General features: G+C 42.1%; 1 protein-coding gene across 9 annotated transcripts in view; it reads right to left on the reverse strand.

Annotated features, from left to right (window-relative positions):
- Positions 1-22577, reverse strand: part of TULP4 (TUB like protein 4) — a 230326-nt gene that overhangs the window by 149508 nt on the left and 58241 nt on the right. For 6 of the 9 annotated variants that reach the window (XM_027602012.2, XM_027602013.2, XM_027602015.2 and 3 more), the window contains one exon: positions 17168-19399. In XM_027602012.2, coding sequence (XP_027457813.1) covers positions 17168-17419 — 252 coding nt within the window. In that variant the 5' untranslated portion in view covers positions 17420-19399. Of the gene's footprint in view, positions 1-17167; positions 19400-22060; positions 22084-22577 lie in introns of those variants that run through there. The other 3 variants (XM_027602020.2, XM_027602019.2, XM_027602017.2) reach the window with 3 other exon arrangements.

Here is a 22577-nt window from a genome sequence, read left to right on the forward strand (position 1 = left end):
GGTTTGTAGTGAAATCTCCTGCCAGGCACTCCTACAGCGGCCTGGATTTTCTCCATCGTGACAGCGCCGCCGCGGCAACCACCGCCACCACCACAGAGGCTGGAAGGCAGGTAAGTGGCTACTGTTGACTCCATTCATTCTCTGCTCCTAGGGTAGAGCCTTGATTTTCCCCTAGGACCACCATGCCCTGTTAGTCTACTTGCTAGAAAAGGGATGACTCCATCCACCCCTTACCCAGTTGTCCTCAAGGCCCATCAGAGCATTGTCTCCCTTTGCCCACAATGTCTGGTTCAGGTTTAGGTCTATGACCAGCTCCACATAATAAGAGTCAAGCCCAGCACTTTTACTGGGGAAGAGCAGTCTCTCTTTTTCACTGGAGTAAGAACTGGGAGACTATTAGCCTGAGGAATGAGCCTGCCTACGAAGCCAACACTGACAGAAGCAGAGAGATGGAGAGACACCAGGTCCCAAGGGGCCGAGCCATGACTCAAACCTGATATCCCCTGAGCGTTCCTAGTTCCATAAGCCAAATACATTTCTTTTACTAACTGCTTAAATCAGTATTAGTAAGTTTTCTGTACTTGCAACCAAATACATCATAATTAATTAAAATCTGTGTTCATCTTATTTATCCCTATAACCACAGCACTTAGCATGGTAGCTAGCACACAGAAGAGGCTTAGTGTTTTTCAAATGAGTTGAATGAAACCTTAGTCAAAATATTTCAGATATTTTTATTTTTTTAAACGCCAACAGTAAAACAATTGCCACAATTCATCGTCACTAAGAAAAAAAATATGAGAAGTTGACTTTCCAGGTATAAATCTATTCTAGAAAACGAGCTTTCCATTTATAGCAGTTATTATAAATCCACAGAACTTAAATAGATTTCATACTATATGAAAGTCTTGGCCCTTCCTTCTATATTAAGCTAAATCTATGACAATCATTGGCTGTTATGTGGCATGGCAACATGAGTTATTTTGTACTTTCGATCATTGAAAAAGGGATGTGGGCTACTTCAAGAGAACATCTGGCTCTGGGTCACATTTTGAAAATTTAACTGGCTCTTTTTTCCACATAAGAAAAATAAGATAGCTGCTCAACAACAGGGCCAAATGTTCCTAATAAATGTCATACCAGCTGAGAATGGATTCTCTTTTAATAATTAAATTATCCATTCTTCAGACATGAAGAAAACCCCATTATACAAATGAAACAGCAGAACATAAGCTGGGTTTGGGGGGGGAGGTTGAGGGTTTCGATATGAACTCCATATTTTGAGTTGTTTTTCAAGTTGCTTGGATGGGTCTGTAAGGATCAAGCTACATTTTCACCTAATTCTTTCTGTACCCAACAATGCATGACCTCTGGCCATAGTTATGGATGGGTATAATTCAGGGCCATGAAACAAAGTCAAGTTACTGGTCTATATGGTAATACACCTGAATCATTAAGCCCTACCTCAATGTCACTAAGCCCTGAGAATTGATTTTCCCTTCTAGAACTAAGCCACACTAAGAAGAAATACACTATTTACCATTTATTTTAAGGTGCCAAAGGCAACTCCCAGCTCCCATGGAGTTTATACACCGACAAATGACAAAATGTCAAGTACTAATCAACTTACCTGAACACTGCTCTTAAGACCAAGAATTTTCAGAAGAGGGTGAATATTTAGTTTAAAAAGAAAGAAGGGGTGGTGGCAAAGACCCAAGTGCTTAGCAGTTTGGGGAATGGAACAATTAAATCTGTTAAAAGTAGGAAATAAAAGAAACTAGAAGAATCTGGAACCTTGGAGCTGGAAAAGGTCTTAAAGACCACCTGATTTTTAAGGACAAAGAAAATTGAAGGTCAGAAAGTAGCTGGCCCACGGTCAAAGATGCAGAGACTATCAGAACTGGACCAGAACCCCAGGCTCCTTCCTGCTTATTCGGGTCCATCATCACATGGGGAGTTTCAAAGAGACGATGATGGGCGCCTGGGTGGCTCAGTTGGTTAAGCAACTGCCTTCGGCTCAGGTCATGATCAGTCCCTGGATCGAGTCCCGCATTGGGCTCCCTGCTCAGCGGGGAGTCTGCTTCTCCCTCTGACCCTCCCCCCTCTCATGTGCTTTCTCTCTCTCTCTCAAATAAATAAATAAAATCTTTAAAAAAAAAAGAGAGAGACGATGATGGCCCAGTGTCAAGTGACTGCTCCCTGGCACCGTCGTCATTTTTCACCATATGAAAATGATTCACCACAACATTATTTTCAATTATGCAGTAAGAAAACGGAACCTGCTCCCTCCCAGCCTCTGGACTACTGTGAGCTCATAGCATAGGAGCTCACAGCATACCTTTCACGTAAGTCTCTACAGGGAAAGGATGTGAGTTAGTCCATTGCTTAGTACCCCGCCTATCCCACAAACAGAGGCAATCAGCATCCCAAGTCTCACTCCCCTCAGTGAGGGTCACGGAGAACAAGATGAGAAATATCATGGCCTGTAAAACCTCTCTCCAGATAACCTCGGCCCTGAGGTCAGACAGACAGAGCTCTAAGATGTTGATGAGACTGAGCAAAATGCCCCATGAAATCGGGGAGAGGGCACCTGGGTGGCTCAGTTGGTTAAGCGACTGCCTTCGGCTCAGGTCATGATCCCAGGGTCCTGGGATCGAGCCCTGCATCGGGCTCCCTGCTCGGCAGGAGGTCTGTTTCTCCCTCTCCCCTGCTTGTGTCCGCTCTCTCTCTCTCTCTCACGTAAATAAAATCTTTAAAAAAATAAAATAAATTATATTCTCAATACTGTGACTGATTGAAATTCAAACTTTATCTGGATGGTGATCTCTCCGTCCTTTAGTTTATCCATTTTCAGGAGTTTAAAACCAAACTGTCTGGCAGATCTAAGAGTGCTTAATTACCATTGGTCCTATTATAAGAAAGTCAGGCACCAGAGATTCCGTAACAAGTACAAAGTATACGTTGATTTTCTTAATAGCAATAATCTGTTATGAGTCTTTTCCTGAACCTAAAGAAAATATGAGTCAATTCACCTATAACTGAGGTATAGAAAGGGGCTTTCTAATTATGACTTGAAATCCCGATGCAATAAAAGACGGATAAATTGAACAAGATAAAAAAGTTTTTAGAACTTTTGCATGGGAAAAAAAAATAAGCAAAGTCGAAAGATAAATAAAAGAGAAAACACACATATCACAAATAAAAAACTAATATCCCCAACAAAGAACTTTTAAAATTTGAAGAAGGCAAAGTGATTAAAAATCCTGTAGAAAAAGAGACAAAAGATGTGACTACATAACTCATAAAATACAAAAATGGCCCTTAAGTATTTGAAAACATGTTCAACTGCACTTATAATAAAAGATATTCAAATTAGAACTATACTGAGGTGCCATTTCCTAACTAGCAGATTGGCAAAAGTTTAAAAGCTTGATAATACACTCTGTTGGTGAAGCTGTGGGAGAAAAGGTATTTTCATACATTGCTGGTAGGAATGCAAAATAGTTCTACCATTATGGAAGGGAGTTTGGCAATATATAACAAAACTACATATGTTTTCACATTTCAACCCAGCAATCCTACATCTAAGAACTTACCCTAAAGATACATCTCCAATAATCTGAAAATACATATGCACAAGTGATTCACTGCAGCATTATTTATAATTACAAACTACAGGAAATTCCCTCAATATTTGAACGTGGAGTCTGCTGCATCAACTCTGGCACATACACACAGCAGAACACCATGGGCTGTAAGAGGCTGTGGACGATCTGCACAAGCGGACATGAAGTCACCTTCAGATGTTAAGTGGAAAAGCAAAGCGTAAAAAAGCATATATGTGTGTGTGCATGTGCATGTGTGTGTATATACATATGCACACACACACCTAAAACTAATACACTGTTATATGTCAGATTATATCTCAATAAAACAGGAAACACACACACACACACACACATATATTATGCTCTTTTGTCAAAGAAAAAAGAGAAAAGAAGAAGACATTATAAATACATATAGACACTTATTTTTATAGACGGCAAACAAATACCATAAGGTAACCAAGTTATTTCTAAGGTGGGTGGACAGAGTGGAAGAGATAAGGGAAGGAATGTCAGTTCTCCAAGAACACCTCTTGATGCGTTTCTTAGTTTTCAATGCAAGTTAATGTTCTACATCTGCAGAACAAAATAAAATCAACAAAATCGGAAAGAGGGAAAACCCAAAAATGAAAACAAAACTGAAACAAATAAGCCCAACTATGTTTCAGATGAATTACTTAACTAAACTGAAGAAAAAGTAGGAAAGTAGAGGGGAATTAATCCCAGCCATCTAAGCACATCAGTAGTTGTCTAGCTGTCCCTCGTGTGGGGGGACGTGGCATAAAAGGAAGCTGACTGTGAACTCTTCTCTCTTCTGTGACTGATTGAAATTCGAACTTTACCTGGATGGTAAATAACATAATACCATGGACTGAATGGCTTAAACAACCAAAACTTTATCTCTCACTATTCTAGAGGCTGAAAGTCCAAGTTCAAAGTGCCCAGCAAAGTAGATTTCATAACAAGGCATCTCCTGTGGGCTTGTAGATGGCCTACATCTCACTCACTGCCTGTTGACTTGACCTCTTCTTTGCACACTAAAAGGAGAGCGAGCTCTCTGGTGTCTCGTCTAAAAAGGGAGCTAATTTCATCACAGGAGCCTCACTCCATGGCCTCATCTAACCCTAATCACCTCCTAATGCTCCATCTCCAAATACTATCCCATTGGCAGTTCCGGCTCCAATAAATGAATTCTGGGGAGACACACTTGGTTCATAACATCTTTTTAAGTAGGTATGTTTTTGTATTAGTATGGGTGAAGAAATTCTGAAACTATTTCAGATGTATTATGAGATTGAGCAAACTATGGAAGGAAAAAATACAAATATGAAATGAAGGAAGCCATGGGGATAGTTTGGAATTGGAAATACTGGTGTAAACTCATGACTTCTAAATATACATATTTAGTCTATATGTCTATATAGGCATGTGTATGTATGTGTGTGTCAGTTTATCACCTCTCAGCTCCAAATGCACCCTTCAATGTCTGCTCTGGTAAAACAACGGAATTCCGTTAAGCATTTCTCCTTTAATGTGAGCATGATGTTAAGCTTGTTCAGTAGAGGGCACCGGAAGGCCATCCGGAGGAAGAGGATTCCCAAGGGTCGTGGGGGCGGGAGGATGCTGCGTGGGTGTGAGGAAATCCAGGAGAAACTGCCACAGCTACCGGCTCAGAACACAGTCCCTCTTGTGACCTCTTGGCTAGTGACATTTCTGCCACAGAAACCAGAGCCCCTGCCACCTGTTCTCCCAGCTGTCCATGGCCTGGAAGGCCCACCCTGAGTGGTCATCCCTTCTGTAAGCCCCCTTCCTCGAAGCCCCCGTGTGGCCCACTCACTCTGAGAGCCTTCTGCCCCCAGGCTCTCCCTGCATAACACACCACCAGCTGGCGATCACCCGCTCCCCCGACTGCTCTCCACAGGGCTATTCACTGCTTGCCTTCAGACCAGCTCCAGTCTTGCTAAGCCAACCAACTTCTCTGCTATCTGCTATCTGAGATTTGAACCCCCTTCCAAGCTTGTCCTTCCTTGGGTCCTCACCCTCAGTCCTAGGGTCCCATATAGTTTCGTCATATCTACTATAACTCTTTTATCAGTTAATAATTTTTATGTTAAACTTTCCCTGTTTAACCTATCCTGTGATCTCTGTCTCCTGACTGACCCAGACCTCCACAGGACGTATATTTGTAGGTACATATCCACTGAAAGGGCCCAGTGGCAATGAAAGCCCAGTAGTAATGATGACATCTAGAGGCCAGATCTTGGTTTCTAATACCATATCCCTCCATACCCCCATAAAAGTAGAATTTCTCCTCAGAGAAATGACTGTTTCCAGATCTGGAGCAGGTTAAGTACAACATAAGGCTGGGACACCTTTTTATGTCCCAAAGTAAAGAGGCACCCCCAATGGCTGGAGTGTATCAAAAGAACACATCAGCCTGAAGGAGTTTCCACTGACCAAATCTGGAACAATTTGAGCAAAACTGGGTATAATTAAGTTTAATAAGCATTGAAGAAAAAAACCGAGCTCAGAAAATTGAGTTCAAGAAAAATCCATGAGTTCACACCGGTAACAGAGGGGGGTGGATGGATGGATGAATGGCAGAGAACAAGGAGCTCTTGCTTACCCACAATGTCCATATATGCAAGTCGGAATGGAGTTGAAAATCACCATTTTGCAACCATCACAGTAAAGATTGGTTCAAGCAAGAATCAATGGATGATCAATCCATGTAGGAAATTCTGGTAAGGAACAGGATATGTGCATTGTTTTAAAGGATCCTCCCACTGACTGCTTGTAAATGCAAGGGGAAAACACAGTAACCACACAGCAAGAACATCGGATCAAAATTAACATCAGCAACGAGGGGCAGACAGATACTGTGTGCCTCCACATGTGATACCCTAAGAAAGACAGAACATCCAATATCACTTATGGAGGATTCAGCTGGGGATGATTAACCTGAATTTAATAATAATAAAGATCAGACAGACTCCAAATGCAGAACAATCTATTAAAGAGGGGAAGGAGTGTTCTTCTAAAATGTCAATGTCATAAGACAAAAAACAAAAACAAAAACAAAACCCTGAAGAACTGCTCTAGATTAAAGGGGCTTACAGATACGTAATAACTAAATGGAATGTGTGATCCTAAACTGGATCCTACTAGAGAAAAAAACTGACAAAAGTGGAATATGGATAGTACATTAAAGTACTGAATTAATGTTAAATTTCCTGAAGTTGGTAACTGTACTACTGTGGTTATGTGAGAGAATGTCCTTATTCTTAGTAAATATACACTGAAATATTTCCAGACAAAAGACCAAGATATATATTCTCCAATGGTTTAGGAGGGAGACACACACACACACACACACACACACACACACACGCACGCACACGCACACGCACACGCACACACACAGAATGGGAGGAAGGGAAGGAAGGCTCAAGGGAAAGAGGGAGCTCATAAGAGAAATGAGTGCAGGTTAATAGGCGACTTTGAGTAAAGACTGAGTGTTCTTTTAATTTTCTTGCAACTTTGGTGTAAGTTTGAAATTATGTCCCAATAAAAAGGTTTTAAAATGTCTTTTATCCAAGGTTCTAAGACATACGTTAAAAACTCTGGGGTAAGCATGCAGCTCTGCCACGATACTCAAAACAGTGTCGTCCACAACTACATAGTCTAAATGGTAGCCACTAGCCACATGTGGCAACTGAGCACTTGAGATGGGGCTAATTCGAACTGATATATACCAGATTTCAAAGATTTAATATGAATAAAAAGAATGTAAGTTATCTCATTAATAGTTTTTATGCTGATTACATGCTGAAATAATATTTTAGATATACTGAGTTATATAAAACATTATTAATTTCATCTATTCTTTTTTACTTTTAATGTAGCTACTAAAAACTTTAAAACTGGGGCACCTGGGTGGCTCAGTCGGTTAAGCATCTGCCTTCGCCTCAGGTCATGATCCCAGGGTCCTGGGATCGAGCCCCGCATCGGGCTCTCTACTCAGAGGGGTGCCTGCTTCTCCCTCTCCCTCTGCCTAACTGTCTCTCTCTCTCTCTCTCTCTCTGTCAAATAAATAAAATCTTAAAAAAAAATTAAAATTACATATGTGGCTCATATCATATTTCTATTACACACTGTTGATCTAAAATACAGTAATTTTCTTTTTCTTAAAGAGGTATTGATCTCAGGCGCCTGAGTGGCTCCAGTCAGCTAAGGGTCTGCCTTCGGCTCCGGTCATGATCCCAGGGTCCTACGATCAAGCCCCACTGGGCTCCCTGCTTAGCTGGAAGTCTGCTTTTCCCTCTCCCCCTGCCCCTCCCTCCTGCTCATGTGCACACACGTGCTCTCCCTCTCTCTCAAATAAATAAATTATTTTTAAAAAATAGATAAAGAGGTATTGATCTCTTAAACAAGTATGTCATTACTAGGGGAAAATGTCAATTTACATTCCAGATCCTGACTACCTTTAAATAATTTCAATCTTGGAAATAAGGTAGATAATTAGGCTTTTTAAAGGCATAATTAAGACAAAAGAAAATTTTAAAGCTTAGAAGATAGCAAAGAGCTCTTTGGCTGTATTGTTTAGGTAATTCCCTAATTAGTCACAAATGCCATCTATAGCAAATTTCCTGAAGAGGGGAAAAATAAAATCTAAAATCATGAAAATATCAAGTAAATGGAGAGACAATAGCTGGTTTTTTACATTTTCGTTTTCAAACTCTGAGTAAAATTAACTTCCCAAGTCTTAAACATTAACTTACAGCATCTTATCAACAAAGCCATTAAACATTTATTTCTGCTACCAAGGAGTTTACAAAATAGACCTTACTGACAACGATGTTATTTCCAAGGTTATTTTTTTTTTTTTTAAGGCTCTGATTAACAACCTCGCCCTTAAACTCTAAAACCTAAGAAGCAAAGAAAGAGAACAGAGCTCAGACAGGCAGAATTGGTTTTTGTCTTGAGCACTGTTATAGGGTCACATGCAGCAGGAAGAGCTTGGAGGTGAGCTTGAACAGGAGGGTTACTCCAGGACAAAGAAAGGCCCCTGGGACAGAGACAATTTCCTCTGTATTTAGTAGACCAAATCTAAGTAGGCCAAGTGGAAAAAACAACAAATGCCAGTAAAGATTCCATAAAACAGCAACAATGAGGAAGAGAAACCAAATGGAGGTTGCCAGAAGGTACAACAAAAACACCCAGCAGTATAATCTCGGGCAAAACGCACAGGCGTATTTGTTTTGGAAGTTCAGAGTCAAGCATGTGGGTGGACCCAATCAGAAATACCAAATTGCGGCACGGCCCAGATTCTCATGTTCTCTCTCCCTTCCCGCACCCTCCCAGGCCCAGCTCAGACCATATCCCAGAGAGATGACTTTACCCAACTTTGGCCAAAAACCTCCTGTTAGAGTATGATACGCACTGCCCGGTGCACTACGCATCCACTTGTGCATGATGCCTGCGCTCTCCCTGCCGAGGGACCACTAGGCAGCTCCCGGACACTTGAGGCCCTGTCTCAGGTTCTGGGAACTCAGATGGAAGTAGGCAGGTGAGTGAGCTCTGCTTAAAACAAAGTCCAGAATGCCTTACGGATAAGGAAGCAATACACATGAGGTGAGCAATGTTCCAGAATCCCAAACCTATAATAAAACTACTGGCACGAGCCCAGCCTCCCTCCTAGCAAGAACACCTCCAACCTGCGCCTAACCCCTCACCTGCCTCCCACCTCACATTCCATTCCCCCTTTTGCAAACCTGAGGCCACTCCTCAGCAGAGAGGCCATGGCTCCACTGTTTTAGCCTTGGAAGGAAGTGCAGATGGGTACAATGCCCAAGGATGACAGTGAGTCTAATAATAATTAAATAAGAACAAAGGCTTAGGAGCTCTTTCAGGTATATTGTCTGTGGATTCCAACTTCAGTCACCAGCAATTTAGGAGGCAGGTGTCACTGTTCCCTTACAGATAATACAACCACAGCACAGAGGCAGTCTGGTTCAAGAATCCATGAGTTCACCTATTAATAAATCACGAACACAGATTCTACAGTGCAGGAAATATTTATTTGCCCAGAACTTCAGTATTAATCTCATTCACTCTCATTTTGACATGATATAGCTTGAAGCTGCTTCCGTAGGAGGCTATTACCAAAAAAATTATTGCCTTGTATCCACACCACTCTCTCATTCTCTCTAGCAGAAATACACCCAAAAGACTGTGTTTTCCATGTGTCTACATTACTTGCAGACATGGTTATTTATTTCTATTAGGAGAAAAAAAATTTTAAACAAATTGCTAAGAGAAAAAAATAAACAATGCCATCATTTCAACAAATTCTATTTTCTTAATAAAATATAGTTCTATTATATTGTTTCTCATTTAGGAAAAAAAATCTGTATTTAATTTTAAGAACCTTTTAAGCTTCTTTCTTTTAAGAACCTTCAAAAAAATATCTTAACAGGAGATTTCTGATTTAAGATGTCAAACTAAAGATGATCCTAATCCTTCTCTTAGAAAAATCACTTCACAGGGGCACCTGGGTGACTCAGTAGGTTAAGCGACCAGCTCTTGGTTTTGGCCCTGGTCATGATCTCCTAATCGGGAGATCAGGCCAGCTCAGTGGGGAGTCTGCTTCCCCTCTCCCCCGGCCTTCACTCACACACTTTTTCTCTCTCTCTCTCTTACTCACTCTCTGTTGTGCGTGTGCATACACACTTTCTATAAATCTAACGAAGGAAGGAAGGGAGGGGGACGCCTGGGTGGACTCAGTTGGTTAAGCGACTGCCTTCGGCTCAGGTCATAATCCTGGAGTCCCGGGATCGAGTCCCACATCGGGCTCCCTGCTCGGTGGGGAGTCTGCTTCTCCCTCTGACCCTCCCCCCCCTCATGCTCTCTCTCGCTCTCTCAAATAAAATCTTAAAAAAAAAAAAAAGGAAGGGAGGGAGGGAGGGAGGGAAAGAGGGAGGGAGGGAGGGAGGGAGGAAGGAAGGAAAGAATCACCTCACAACAAGAAGCACGAAAACAAACACAAGGCCATCTTCCACGATGCCCAAATCAAAGCATATGAAGATAGAAAATGGATAAGGAGTGGCAAATGGATTCCCAGAATAGAGCAAGGCCAAACTGAGTGCCTGCAGAGAGATGCCAGGAGCAGAAAGCCTAGAACGGTTCAGACATGAGCCCGAGTGCTGGGAGAAAAGCCACACATAAATCGGCGTGGCACCGGCCAGCAGAGGATGCTCCTTCCCTCGGAGCACTCCTGATGGAAGCAGGCAGGCTTCTCCCTCACAGCATCAGACGGTGACAGCTCTTTCTCCTGCCACCATGAACCCGCAGACAACAGCCTTGGGGACCTGGCACAGTGAAGATGGTGACGGGGACTGAACCTCAGGTGATTTTCCAAGAGGTTAAGAGGATGAAATCCATGGGGCTCCTGGTTCAGTCTCAACTCTGTCGATAAGGAGAGATATGTCACCTTGGGCAAGCTGTTTAACCCCTCTGTACCTCAGTTTCCTCAGCTATAAAATATAATAATAACAGGTTCAAAATCGGAGAGTTGATGTCAAGATTAAAAAAAAAAAAGCTTTCAGAATGGCATCTAACACACAGCAAGCATTAAATGAACACTAGCTCCTTCTCCTCCTCCTATCGCTACCTCTTCCTCAGCACAGGTGTACGTACACGTACACACACACACACACACACACACACACACACACACACACACACACACACCCTTAGCTCTTGAATGCTGGCAGCAGAAGTGAATTCACAGGCATGTGGCTGGAAGGGCCTTATCTAGAGAAATTGAACAACCCCGGAGAAATATGCTTGGATGCTGACATTTGGCAGTTAGCAGCAAAACAGTCAGTTCTCCCCCAGATTATTCCACAGTAAAATCTACCAGCTGAAACACCCTCCCATGTACACATACACAGAGGTGCCAAACAGCTTTATGGTGTATTACTTTTAAACATCATTGTGAAATTCCAGAATATCTATGATAAAGAGCAGCTGCCAAAACTTCCAGATTTTTTTAACAGATTACATACAGAAGATTTATAATAATAATAATAATAACAGCCAATTTATAAAGCCCTCATGATGTACCAGGCACTGTTCTAAATGCTTTACATACAGTTATACTCACTTAATCCTTCCAACAAACCTACATGAGAAAAGTACTATTTGTAAACCATTTCACAATTGAGAAGATTAACAGTACAGAGAAGTTAAATAATATACTTAAAGCTAGGATTCAGAGTCTAGCTTCAGGGCCTGAACTACTATGCTTCTCAGTAATAACTCTCCAAGTCTGAAGACTGTGGAAAAATGCTTTCAAAATTTGGAAGGAACCAGCCTAGAAATCTATACCTAGACAAACTATCAATCAATAGTGAAGGAAGAATTAAGATATTTTTAGACATACAAGTCTTGAAATTCATGACTTATAAATTCTTTCTTAGGAAGATACTGGTGATTATGCTCCAACAAAAGAACGAGTTCAACCAAGAGAAAGATACAAGGTCAAAGAAACAAGAGATACAGAAGTTAAGAGGCAAAGGAAATTCTCAAGGTGATGACAAAAGGGAAGTTCAGGAAGTCAGCTGGGCAGCAGGTCCATACAGCCACCAATCCAAAGAGCCGCAGGAAGACAAAGGACTCCCAGATAGAGGTCTCCAGGAAAAAAACAAAAACAAAAAGAACCAATAAATCATCTTACTGGTCTGAACATGCAGAAACATACTGAAGACGCTGGAAGGTTCACAAAAGATAAAGAAACCAAACCACTAGGAAAAATAAGACTTTTTTTTTTTTTTTTTAGATTTTATTTATTTATTTGTCAGAGAGAGCGAGTGAGCACAAGCAGGGGGAGTGGGAGAGGGAGAAGCAGGCTCCTCGCCGAGCAGGGAGCCCGATTTGGGGCTTGATCCCAGGACCCTCGGATCATGACCTGAGCCAAAGGCAGCGGCTTAACCAACTGAGTCACTCAGGCATCCTGCAAAATGACACCATTTTTATCACAAAGGAAAAAAATGCTGAACAGTAAAGGAAATATAATCATAGTATCCTACTTGACTCGCCTGCACTCAGTATTGACACAGTTTAAATAATGTAAATACTGAATAATGAGTTACCAAGTATGCTAGAGCAATACTGGGATGATTAGCTTGCAGGGCAAGGCTGGGCTGAGTGATCAAGGAAGGGAGAGCTAAATCTCCACCTGCCAAGATAGGACAGAAGCCAACAGACAAAATCCCAAAACTGATGAATCAAACAGGTAATAATATAAGCCTTCGGTGAATAGCCTGGACAGGAGGTAGGAGAAGGAGACAGAAGTGAGAAAACTGCTATTTTTCATTATTAGCATTTACCCACGTGTGAGTATTCCTGTGGTAAAGAAGAAATTACACCACTGAGCTCTGCTGTAAAAACAGATGAGACAGTTTAGGTGAAACAAAATCCTAATCTTAATATGCAGAAATAGTCCTATTTCTGCCTCTTTGCTAGAACAGTTCCCTGTTCAAAATTCGTAAGACACCTTTCAAAGAGCTGTTTCTCATACATCTTCCATCTATAATACCTGGCTATGCTCTTATCCCGAGAGTCTTACTAGGGCCAGCCACACATCTATCAGTGGATCACAGTGACATGTTTAGACACTACTTCTTGAAGACTATTATTTCCATAATAAACTACTATAAATATATAAATACATGTTATAAAAACATAATAAATATTAAAATAATCAAATAAATTAAGTCAATACTGTCAATTCAGTTTTCCACATTGGTGGATCAATGCACTGAACTGAATGATCATTTTTATACTACCCTTTGATTTTTTTTCAACACTTCTTTTTGAATACAACAGTCTTCTAATGGTCCCAGAATGCAACCCAAACCAAAAGCAGTGCCTTTCATCCCACGAACATTCATCACTATTGCTTTTTCATCATTGACTACTCAGGGTCCAGTCTTCCCAGTCCACACAGCTCCAATACTTCACACCAAACTCTTCACCATCCAAAACACAGTCACTCATAACTCTGTTTCTCTGATCACTATGGTTCACCTTTGTTGAAGCAGTGTCTTACAGAAGGAAAAACAATCAGACATGAATTTTATCCAAGGTCTGCCATCATCATCTAGCTCTCTACCTTGGACAACTTCCAGCACATCTCTGAACCTCAAAGTCTTTAGCTGGGTAGAAGAGTAAGACAGAGCTGCAGAGAACTGTTACAAGAGCTAAACAAAATAACAGACATAAAACACATAGAAAATTGTGGCCACATAACACATGGCAACGGTCATCAGCAGTTACTGTCACCAGCTTTATTTCCATGCAAACCACATCTGTCCTCTGACACACAGGTCACCTGGGCAGGAACTGCTCCTTGGTTGCTGTGAAGCCAAAGCCCAGCAGTGGCCAACTGACAGTGGACTCTCAAGTGTGTACAGAACCAAAGGGGCTCTGAGATCCAGCTCATGCCCCACCTCCATCCCAGAAAGCACTACCAGCCACTCTTGGCCCAAGGCTTCATCCTCTGCATCACTGCAGCACTCTGCACCCCAGCACACCCGCCACCCAGGTTTTTAAGTCTACTCTAAAAAAGAAGATACAGGGGCGCCTGGGTGGCTCAGTCGGTTAAGGTCTGCCTTCAGCTCGGGTCATGATCCCAGGGTTCTGGAATGGAGCCCTGCATCAGGCTTCCTGCTCAGTGGGGAGCCTGCTTCTCCCTCCGCCATGCCCCCTGCTTATGTGCTCTCTCTCTCTCTCTCCCCTTCTAAGAAATAAAATCTTTTTAAAAAATAAAATTAAATTAAAGTTAAAAAATAAAAGATACATCCCTCACCAGGAAAATTAAGTTAACTATGGCTACATTTGGGAAATTCAAAACTATATTTTTTAAATACCACATTTACTTCATTCATATATTGTTTCATCTGCCCAGTCTCATGATGAAGACCCTCTTATCCCGTTTTTCCTACTCAGAAAAGCTTTAATACTAACGCTGGAAGATAAAAATGGATCAACCTAGTAGGTACGTTTTATTGTTTTAAATTCCTTTCCAGCATATAAAATTAGGTAAGTGCCCATTGTTCATTAACTGTTATTATAGTACAAGTTTATCCGAAAAAGTGTAAGAAAAGCTGAGGGACTGTGGTTTTGCAATTCATATCTTTAATTATCTGTATATAATTAAACTTTCAAATCTCTTGTGCACATCAACAAAGCCCCAAATTCCACAAGGCAGCCCTGGCAGCTTCTGCCCCCATTGCACCTGCAGGGTGATCCTAAAGAGGGCTTTCCCCCATAGACTGCAGGCAAACAACAGCGGCCTCTGGTTCATGCTCTCTAAATTCGGTGTATCTACATGGTGAACACTTAAAAGGCTTACCTGGGAAGGAAACAAGACAGACATGGTCACCTAGCATACTAAAATATGCTCACACAAATAAACAGAGATGGTTGCTTTACCAGAAGAGCCACATAAAGTGAGTCACTAACAAATTATCTTTAACTCGGGTCATGAACATGAGCGTGTAATTTTTCAAACTTGACTACAACTGCATGCTGATACGTTAAGCCCAGAAACAGCTACATCTGAGCATTGTGTAAATCAGATAGATTATTAAAGCAGCACCTTGCTTAAACCTTCTGCCATGGAATAACTGGAGTACAGAATGCCCCAATATGAATAAAATCCCCATTACAAACCAGAGTATACCTATACACAGTAAACATTTCATAGTTTAGTGGGAAGAGCAAAGTATGTCAGCTTCCTATCAACTATGGCGGATTTGTCCCAGGGATGGCAAAATATACATACAGGTCCTTGTCCTTGTCCAGCCAGACCCAAATGCATCTTCCTGGGGACACACCTGATGCGGTAAGGTGAATACAGACATGTGCTTAGGCTGGAGCCAAAGGAAACCCAGCACCTTCATGTCACAGAGAAGAGAGAAACTGCTTCTCTGAGGCCAGAATGTAGCTTAATCTTCTTGCATCACTCATTTAAAAACAAACAAAACTACCTAAATTCTATCTATTTCTCAAGACCCTGCTCAAAAGTCACCTTCACAACAAAATCTGTGGTAAACTTCAGCCTTGATTCTTTCAATGACCCAAATCTTTCTTTCCATACTTAACTGAAACACACGTGGAGAAAGAGATACCCAGGTACACACGTCACCTTTACTGCTAGACTGTGGACTCCCATCAGGCATAATCCATAATTTATCTTGGCCCATGGTGGCAAGTACACACAGCACCCGGCACACGACAGAGATGCAATAAATATCTACTGACTGCATACGTGTTTTCATATCTTAACTGTGAAACAAAAATCAAAAAACACTGTCTCTGGCCTCATGAGTCAGACTAATAATGAAATTTAAGGGTATTAAGTAGCATGACAAAGGCTGGACAGTAAGAATACAATTAAGTAATTAGGGTGTACGAGGCACACAATATCACCATCCACATACACAGTATCCACCATTTTCAAAGCCCTTGCAAAACTATATTCTCACCATTTGCAAAGCCCTTGCAAAACTATATTCTCACAACTCTGAAAGAAAGGAATTATTATTTCAACTGTAATGAGTAAACTCATTTCAATTCAATGAGTAAGCTAATGACTTGAATGACTCGGACAGGACCATACTACCAGCTAGTTAAATGGGAGAGCTTGAACTTCTTATAACAGACATATGGAAAAAAAGGAAGAGAAATGGGAAATAAAACACAGTCCTCTCTTCCAACCAACACTACAATGGGTGATCACAAATCTACCAACTCACCTTTTTGTGAAGAATTCGTAAGAAAGAGAAAAAAGATTTGCAATGACTTTTCATTGGCTTTAATCCAAAATCAGCCACATTTTTTCACTAGAATTAGTGCACAGATCCTTAAATATGTTAAAAATGTAGAGAGAGCATAATATCAATATAATACACCCAACAGATATGAAACACAATGGCTCTTATCCAGTTAATTACTGTCACCTCTGTCCAATAAATTCCTTTGTTCTTGCACCTCCAAGTACAAGAAATACACGGTAGGTATTAAACTGTCACCCAGAGCAAGGCGGATGTTAACCATGTAAAGTGAAGAAGGCAACACCACCTTCATTGTTTACAGTGCCAGTCTCACACAGGGGCAGTAACTCTTTGTTACACAGACAGGGTACCAAAAAGGCTGAGAGCACGACATGTTGCTTAGGATCATCCAATCGAACCTCCCAGCCTGGGCAGATGGCCGCCCCGGTGTCCCTGCCGGTGCGTAGCCCACTGCCGGGAAAGGAGAGTGAGGGCGCCCAAGAGAATGGACACACTCAGGAGGGACACAGGCCATTGGGAACCGTGTCCACCCTAACACATCCCCACTGGGACATGGGAGACAGAATTCAGTTTTGAAAGTGTCACTTGACAGCAAGTGGAGAAAATGAAGCAAAGCAAGTTTGGAATCCACAGGGAGGGGGGGGCTCGAGAATACCTCCCCAGGTGAGCAGACAAAAAGTGCAACAAACCCCAGCTCACCTCACTATTGTGGCCCCGCAGGTTGAAGTTTATTCTCTGTGGTGTGTTTCTGTCCCGGCGGCAGTGGCTGGAGGTGAATGTCACCCCGACAACGCCCCGGCCATTGCCTGTGGCCAGCCAGCCCTCCTCATAGTAGCGCCTCCGGCACACCGGCTTCTCCTTCTCACTCTTGGGAACACGCCCCTTCCAGGACAGGCAGAGGATGTTGGAGTCACTGCAAAGGACAGGCCCATGTTCCACCGCTGCATACATACTTTTTTTCAGTGAACTGTTTTATTTAAAAAGTAATGCTGAATGCTGAAAAACTGAAACCAGTTCTTTTCATGAATCAACTGATTGATGTAATTTCTGTGGTTGGCTTGCGTTGTTGTCCCCGACCCCTTTTAATGAAGACTGACCTAGATCTAATTACAAGGTCAGTATTTTATAAAGATCCACCAAATGCATAGTGAAAAAATTCCTCTAGAAAAGATGATGGCAGTCTGCTAGGAAAAGGTAATGCTTAAAAACAACATGCGTCCATTTTTATTTTCAAGTCCTTAGAGGAAGAGCGTCATTAACACGTGCTGATCAAGAAACGGGGTTTTCTTCTTTTTACTCAACTTGGTTATTCTCATTCAGCCTGAGATTCCAGTTTAGTGTAATATGATTCCAGAGACAAAGGGTTGCAAATACATAGATTTCAAGTAACTTAAGGCTTTAAAGAATCCCTCGAGCTGGAATTTTCTCTTCAAAAGTTCAGATGCAGAGACAGAACACATGGGATCATCTTCTGAATCATCATTCTGAAGCCACCCTCTGGCATGTTTTCTCAACTAGACAAATTTCTGCTGCTGAAGCTGAAAAAGATTGCATAAAGGGAAAAAAAGGCACACAAACCGTGCAAAACAGACCAGAGTTTGTGCAGAGAGCAGTCCAAGCTCAGCAAGGAAAACAGACTCTCCCCACTGTTCCGAACCAGAAACTTTCTACCTCAGGGCCCGGCCTGGCTTCCCAGCAGGCAGGTTGCTGTGTCCTGGCGGAGAGCTGGGCTCCATCTGACTGGCCCTCCACAGACCAGTGCATTCCTCGGTGCCATAGAGGCGGAGAGAGAAAACCCCTTCACTCACAGAGCCAGAAGGTTCTAAAGCTCTTGAAGTGGCACAAGTGTTCACCTTGGGTGAATCCTAAATCCTCTCATCGACAAAACCGAGCCTCACTACAGGATTCTCTTCTGACCCGTCTCCTTCCTCCCTCCCCTACTGGCTTCTCCCCTTTCTGCTCCTAAAGATCACCTATTTTTCCATCTTGAAGGAAAAGACTAATCTCAGAATTAAGTCTATCAAGTACTCTTCCTCCTATATGGACTCAACAGGGAAGAGAAGCCCTTAAAATGCAAACACAGACAAGTGTCGGGATCTTCCACACCGTTTCCCTAAAGAGTCAGCATGTTGTGCTGATGGGCACTCTCCTGCTCACATTCAGAGGTGCTTCCAAATGCCACGTGGAAAGTCCAAGGAAAAGAAGCTTTGCTTGGATGTTCCTTGATACTTATTTTGTAAATATTGGTTTCAGTTGCTACTTTAAAATATTATCCTACAGATATGGGAAAGGAAAAGGGAAATAATAAATTAAAACTTCAAGAATACAGTTAACTGAAAAAGGCAAAGGAACCAGTTCATCGTTCAAACTTGTCCCATCATACCTGACCTTGCTTTCCCGTAGTCATACACAGCCAGAGTTACTTCTCAGTCCAGAGTTTTGAAGTCTGTCCAAATCACCAAAAACACTGGAACATAAAGTGCAAAACCCACTGCATGATGACGCCCGCGCTGCTTGACACCACGCTTCTCCCCTGGCCACCTTCTCACTTAGTTCCTTCTTTAAAATGCAGAGGTATTTTTGAGGCTTGAACTGTGCAAGTTTTTTTTTCTTCTTTTTGCAAACTTTCTTTACCCGTGAAGACCATGTGGAAAACTGACCATTAGTAACATATTTTTCTCCCCGGGCTCCTGAGCCCAGTAGTGTCAAGTTGCTCCATCTGATTCTTAAATTAATTTTCATCAGTTGTAAAACTCTTCAAGTGTGCACAAGAATGAGCCTGTCTTCTGGTGTAAATGTGTATGTGTACAAAGAAGGTCTTAGATATACACAGACATACGCTCTTCGATGGGCACCAAAGTGTCTGTCTTCCCAGTCATTTCAGGAACCATCTGATTAATCACAGCTTGAAGGCCCTGGAGTCTCACAAATCTGTAAAACAAGGTAGGATATAAAAAAAAAAAAACAACTTTAACACACTGATGAAGAGAGGTTCCAACTGAATAATTGCTGTAACAAACTGGGAGACCCCACTTCACACACACACACAGCCAGCTCAGAGACAACAGACAACGTTAAGGAGTCTGAATGCCGTCTGCCAGTAGCTGGGCACATCTGAATGAAATAATCCCCTCCATTCTCCCACACCCTGCCGTCCTTTCTTTTTCTTTTTTTTTTTTAATTTATATTTTTTTAAGATTTTATTTATTTATTCATGAGAGACGGAGAGAGAGAGAGAGAGAGAAGCAGAGGGAGAAAGAAGCAGGCTCCCAAGGAGCAGGGAGCCCGATGCAGGACTCGATCCCAGGACCCCGGGATCCTGACCTGAGCCGAAGGCAGATGCTTAACCATCTGAGCCACCCAGGCGCCCCCCTGCCGTCCTTTCTAAGACTCTGGGTGCTGCAGGTGCAACTCTATCCCTCCCGGGGCCATCATCCTAGTTAAGCAGGCAATCTCAAAAAGGAGACTCAAGAGGCTCAGGCAAGTTATCTCACTGGTTTTTTCACTGTGGGTAAAAGCTGTTGCCTGAAGACACAAGACACAAGGGCCTTTAAAAATGCCTCTATCCCTGAGTGCAGGCAGGTCAGAGCAAAGAACAGCTGTTTTCATAGCTTTTAAGTGGCCTACTAGTGATAAAGTCCTAGAGAATCCATCTCCAGCAAATCCACCCTCTCTTCCTTCCTACTGCCATCAGTCCAGGCCTGCATCACAACCATAAAAACACTGGACAATGCGGTCCCTAACATCCCCACACCATCCCACCTTCCAGAGGGCCCTCAGGGTGACCTTCCTAAATTGCAAGGCTATTTGAAGAACCTACACTGTTCTCCCCTGGCCCAGGCAGTCCCCTAGAGGGCTAGTTAAACAGACTAGCTCCACCCAAAACACCTGCCACTTAGAGTCTCTGCATTTATAACCAGTTCCACAGAGATGTTAACGCTGCTAGTCTGGGCACCGGGCTTTGCGAACCCCCAATCTGTGGGCTCACACCCCAGCAAGACCCTTCTCCTCTTCTCTGGCCACAGCCTCCGGGTCCAGCCCTGCCTGTGTTACATTGTGGCATCTGGCCATTCCCTGCCCCCCAAAGTACTGTGTCCTTCCTCTCCTTCAAGTCTCCACTCCTTGCCAAGCCCCTACACACTTCCTTTAAAACCCACCTACAACAGCACCTGTCCTGTAAAGCCTCCCACAGCACCTTGCGCTACCTTCCGCAACAGGACTCATCATGCTGCATTCAAACACTCTTTTGTCTATGCTCCTAGAGGCTCGGAACCTATCTTTCTCAGTCCTGGCGTAGAGTTCAGTGTAAACTAGGTATTCAAGTAAAAGTTTATAGGAGGCAGGCAGGAGCAAGGCAGCAGCTACACATAATTTCCTTGGGATACTCTAATTCAGATGAGTCCTAGTACATATATTTTGTATGAGTCTACAAATCCAAATCACTAAATTCTCTCAGGACTTCTCTCAAGAAAGCACTTGTATCTGAGGGAAAAAAGTAAAAACAAATGCTATAAAATTCAAATTAATGCCGTGTTCCTCCTCCTAAAATGCTAATACCACTATATAATATAGCCTTAGTCCCTGTTCTGATGTGGGGCAGCCACAGGTGGAAAAAGCAGACACAACTTCTCAAGACCCAGCTATATATACACAGGTTTTAAACTATTTAACAGCAGAATCCATGATTATTAAAGCATCCACATTATATATGACAGTGTAAGCGGTCAATTCCCCTGAAATCCTCCTGATGGGGATCCATAAGGTCAAAATTATTTTCATAATAATACTAAGACACATTATTTGCCTTCTTCACTGTACTGACAATTCTATCAATGGTGCAAAAGCAACAGTGGGTCAAACTCAGCTCATTAGCACCAGTGAAGGCACCAAAATGTACCAGTACTCATGGGGTTTTGTAAAAATGCCAGTTTCACATAATATTTGTGATGCAGAGGCACCTGGGTGGCTCGTCGGTTAAGCGTCCGAATCTTGATTTTGGCTCAGGTCATGATCTCAGGGTCATGAGATCAAGCCCCAAGTGGGGCTCTGTGCTCCACGGAGAGTCTGCCTGATATTCTCTCTCTCCTTCTCCCTCTGCCCCTCCCCCCACCTTTCTCTCCTTAAATAATAAATTTATTTATTTAATTATAAATTTAAATAAATAAATTTTATTTATTTATATAAATATATATAATTTTTTATATTATTTAGAGAGGGGGCACGGGGTGGCGCAGTAGGCTAAGCATCCGACTCTTGGTTTCGGCTCAGGTTGAGATCTCGGGGTCCTGAGACAGAGCCCTACATAGGACTCCGCTCTCAGTGTGGAGTCGGCTTGAGATTCTCTCTCCTCCTCCCTCTGCCCCTCCCACTGTGCTTTCTCTCTCTCTAAAATAAATAAATAAATCTTTAAAAAAGAAATAAAATAAATCTTTTTTAAAAAAAGAATATTCTTTATGCAGTACAAATTGTTAATTTTATTAAGTTTCAACCATTAGCACATGGTTGGTTAATATTCTGTGTTTCAAACTATCCAGTACCCAGAAAGCATCCCTACTGACTCCTGAAGCACAAGGGTGACACTGGGAAAAGCACCTGTGCTGTCGTGTAAATTGCAAGCTGAACTGATGTTTGTTGCACGGAATACCTGGAAAGAATGAATGACAAATTATGGTAATCCAGCCTTGGGTCTTTGGCAGACATTTTCTCAAACATGAACAAAGGGAGCATGTCACTTTAAGGAAAACCACTGACAGGATTTGCTGCCTATAACAAAAGTTGAGCGCTCAAGTTAAAATGAGAACTTTGGGAAAACCAGTGTCTATCATTGTGAGCTTGACAGCTCCCCAAGATTTAAAGATATTCTGCACGCAACTGGAGGTAACGTTAACAAATGTGAATTTTTTATATTGCATTTCATATTTCATAGTGTGTCAGTATTTGGGAGATTCACATAACTTAGTGAACCAATATTTTCCAAATGATCAATGCATGAGGATACAAGTTATGCTTGAGTAAAAGACCCATCAAGGTGCAAGAAAGACAAAAGGATTTTGATCTAACCAAGTACAAAAAATTCACCAATAACATTTAAAATCCCCTACTGCTACTA

The sequence above is a fragment of the Zalophus californianus genome, chromosome 7, assembly GCF_009762305.2.
Source record: "Zalophus californianus isolate mZalCal1 chromosome 7, mZalCal1.pri.v2, whole genome shotgun sequence".
NCBI classification, from domain to species: Eukaryota; Metazoa; Chordata; class Mammalia; order Carnivora; family Otariidae; genus Zalophus; species Zalophus californianus.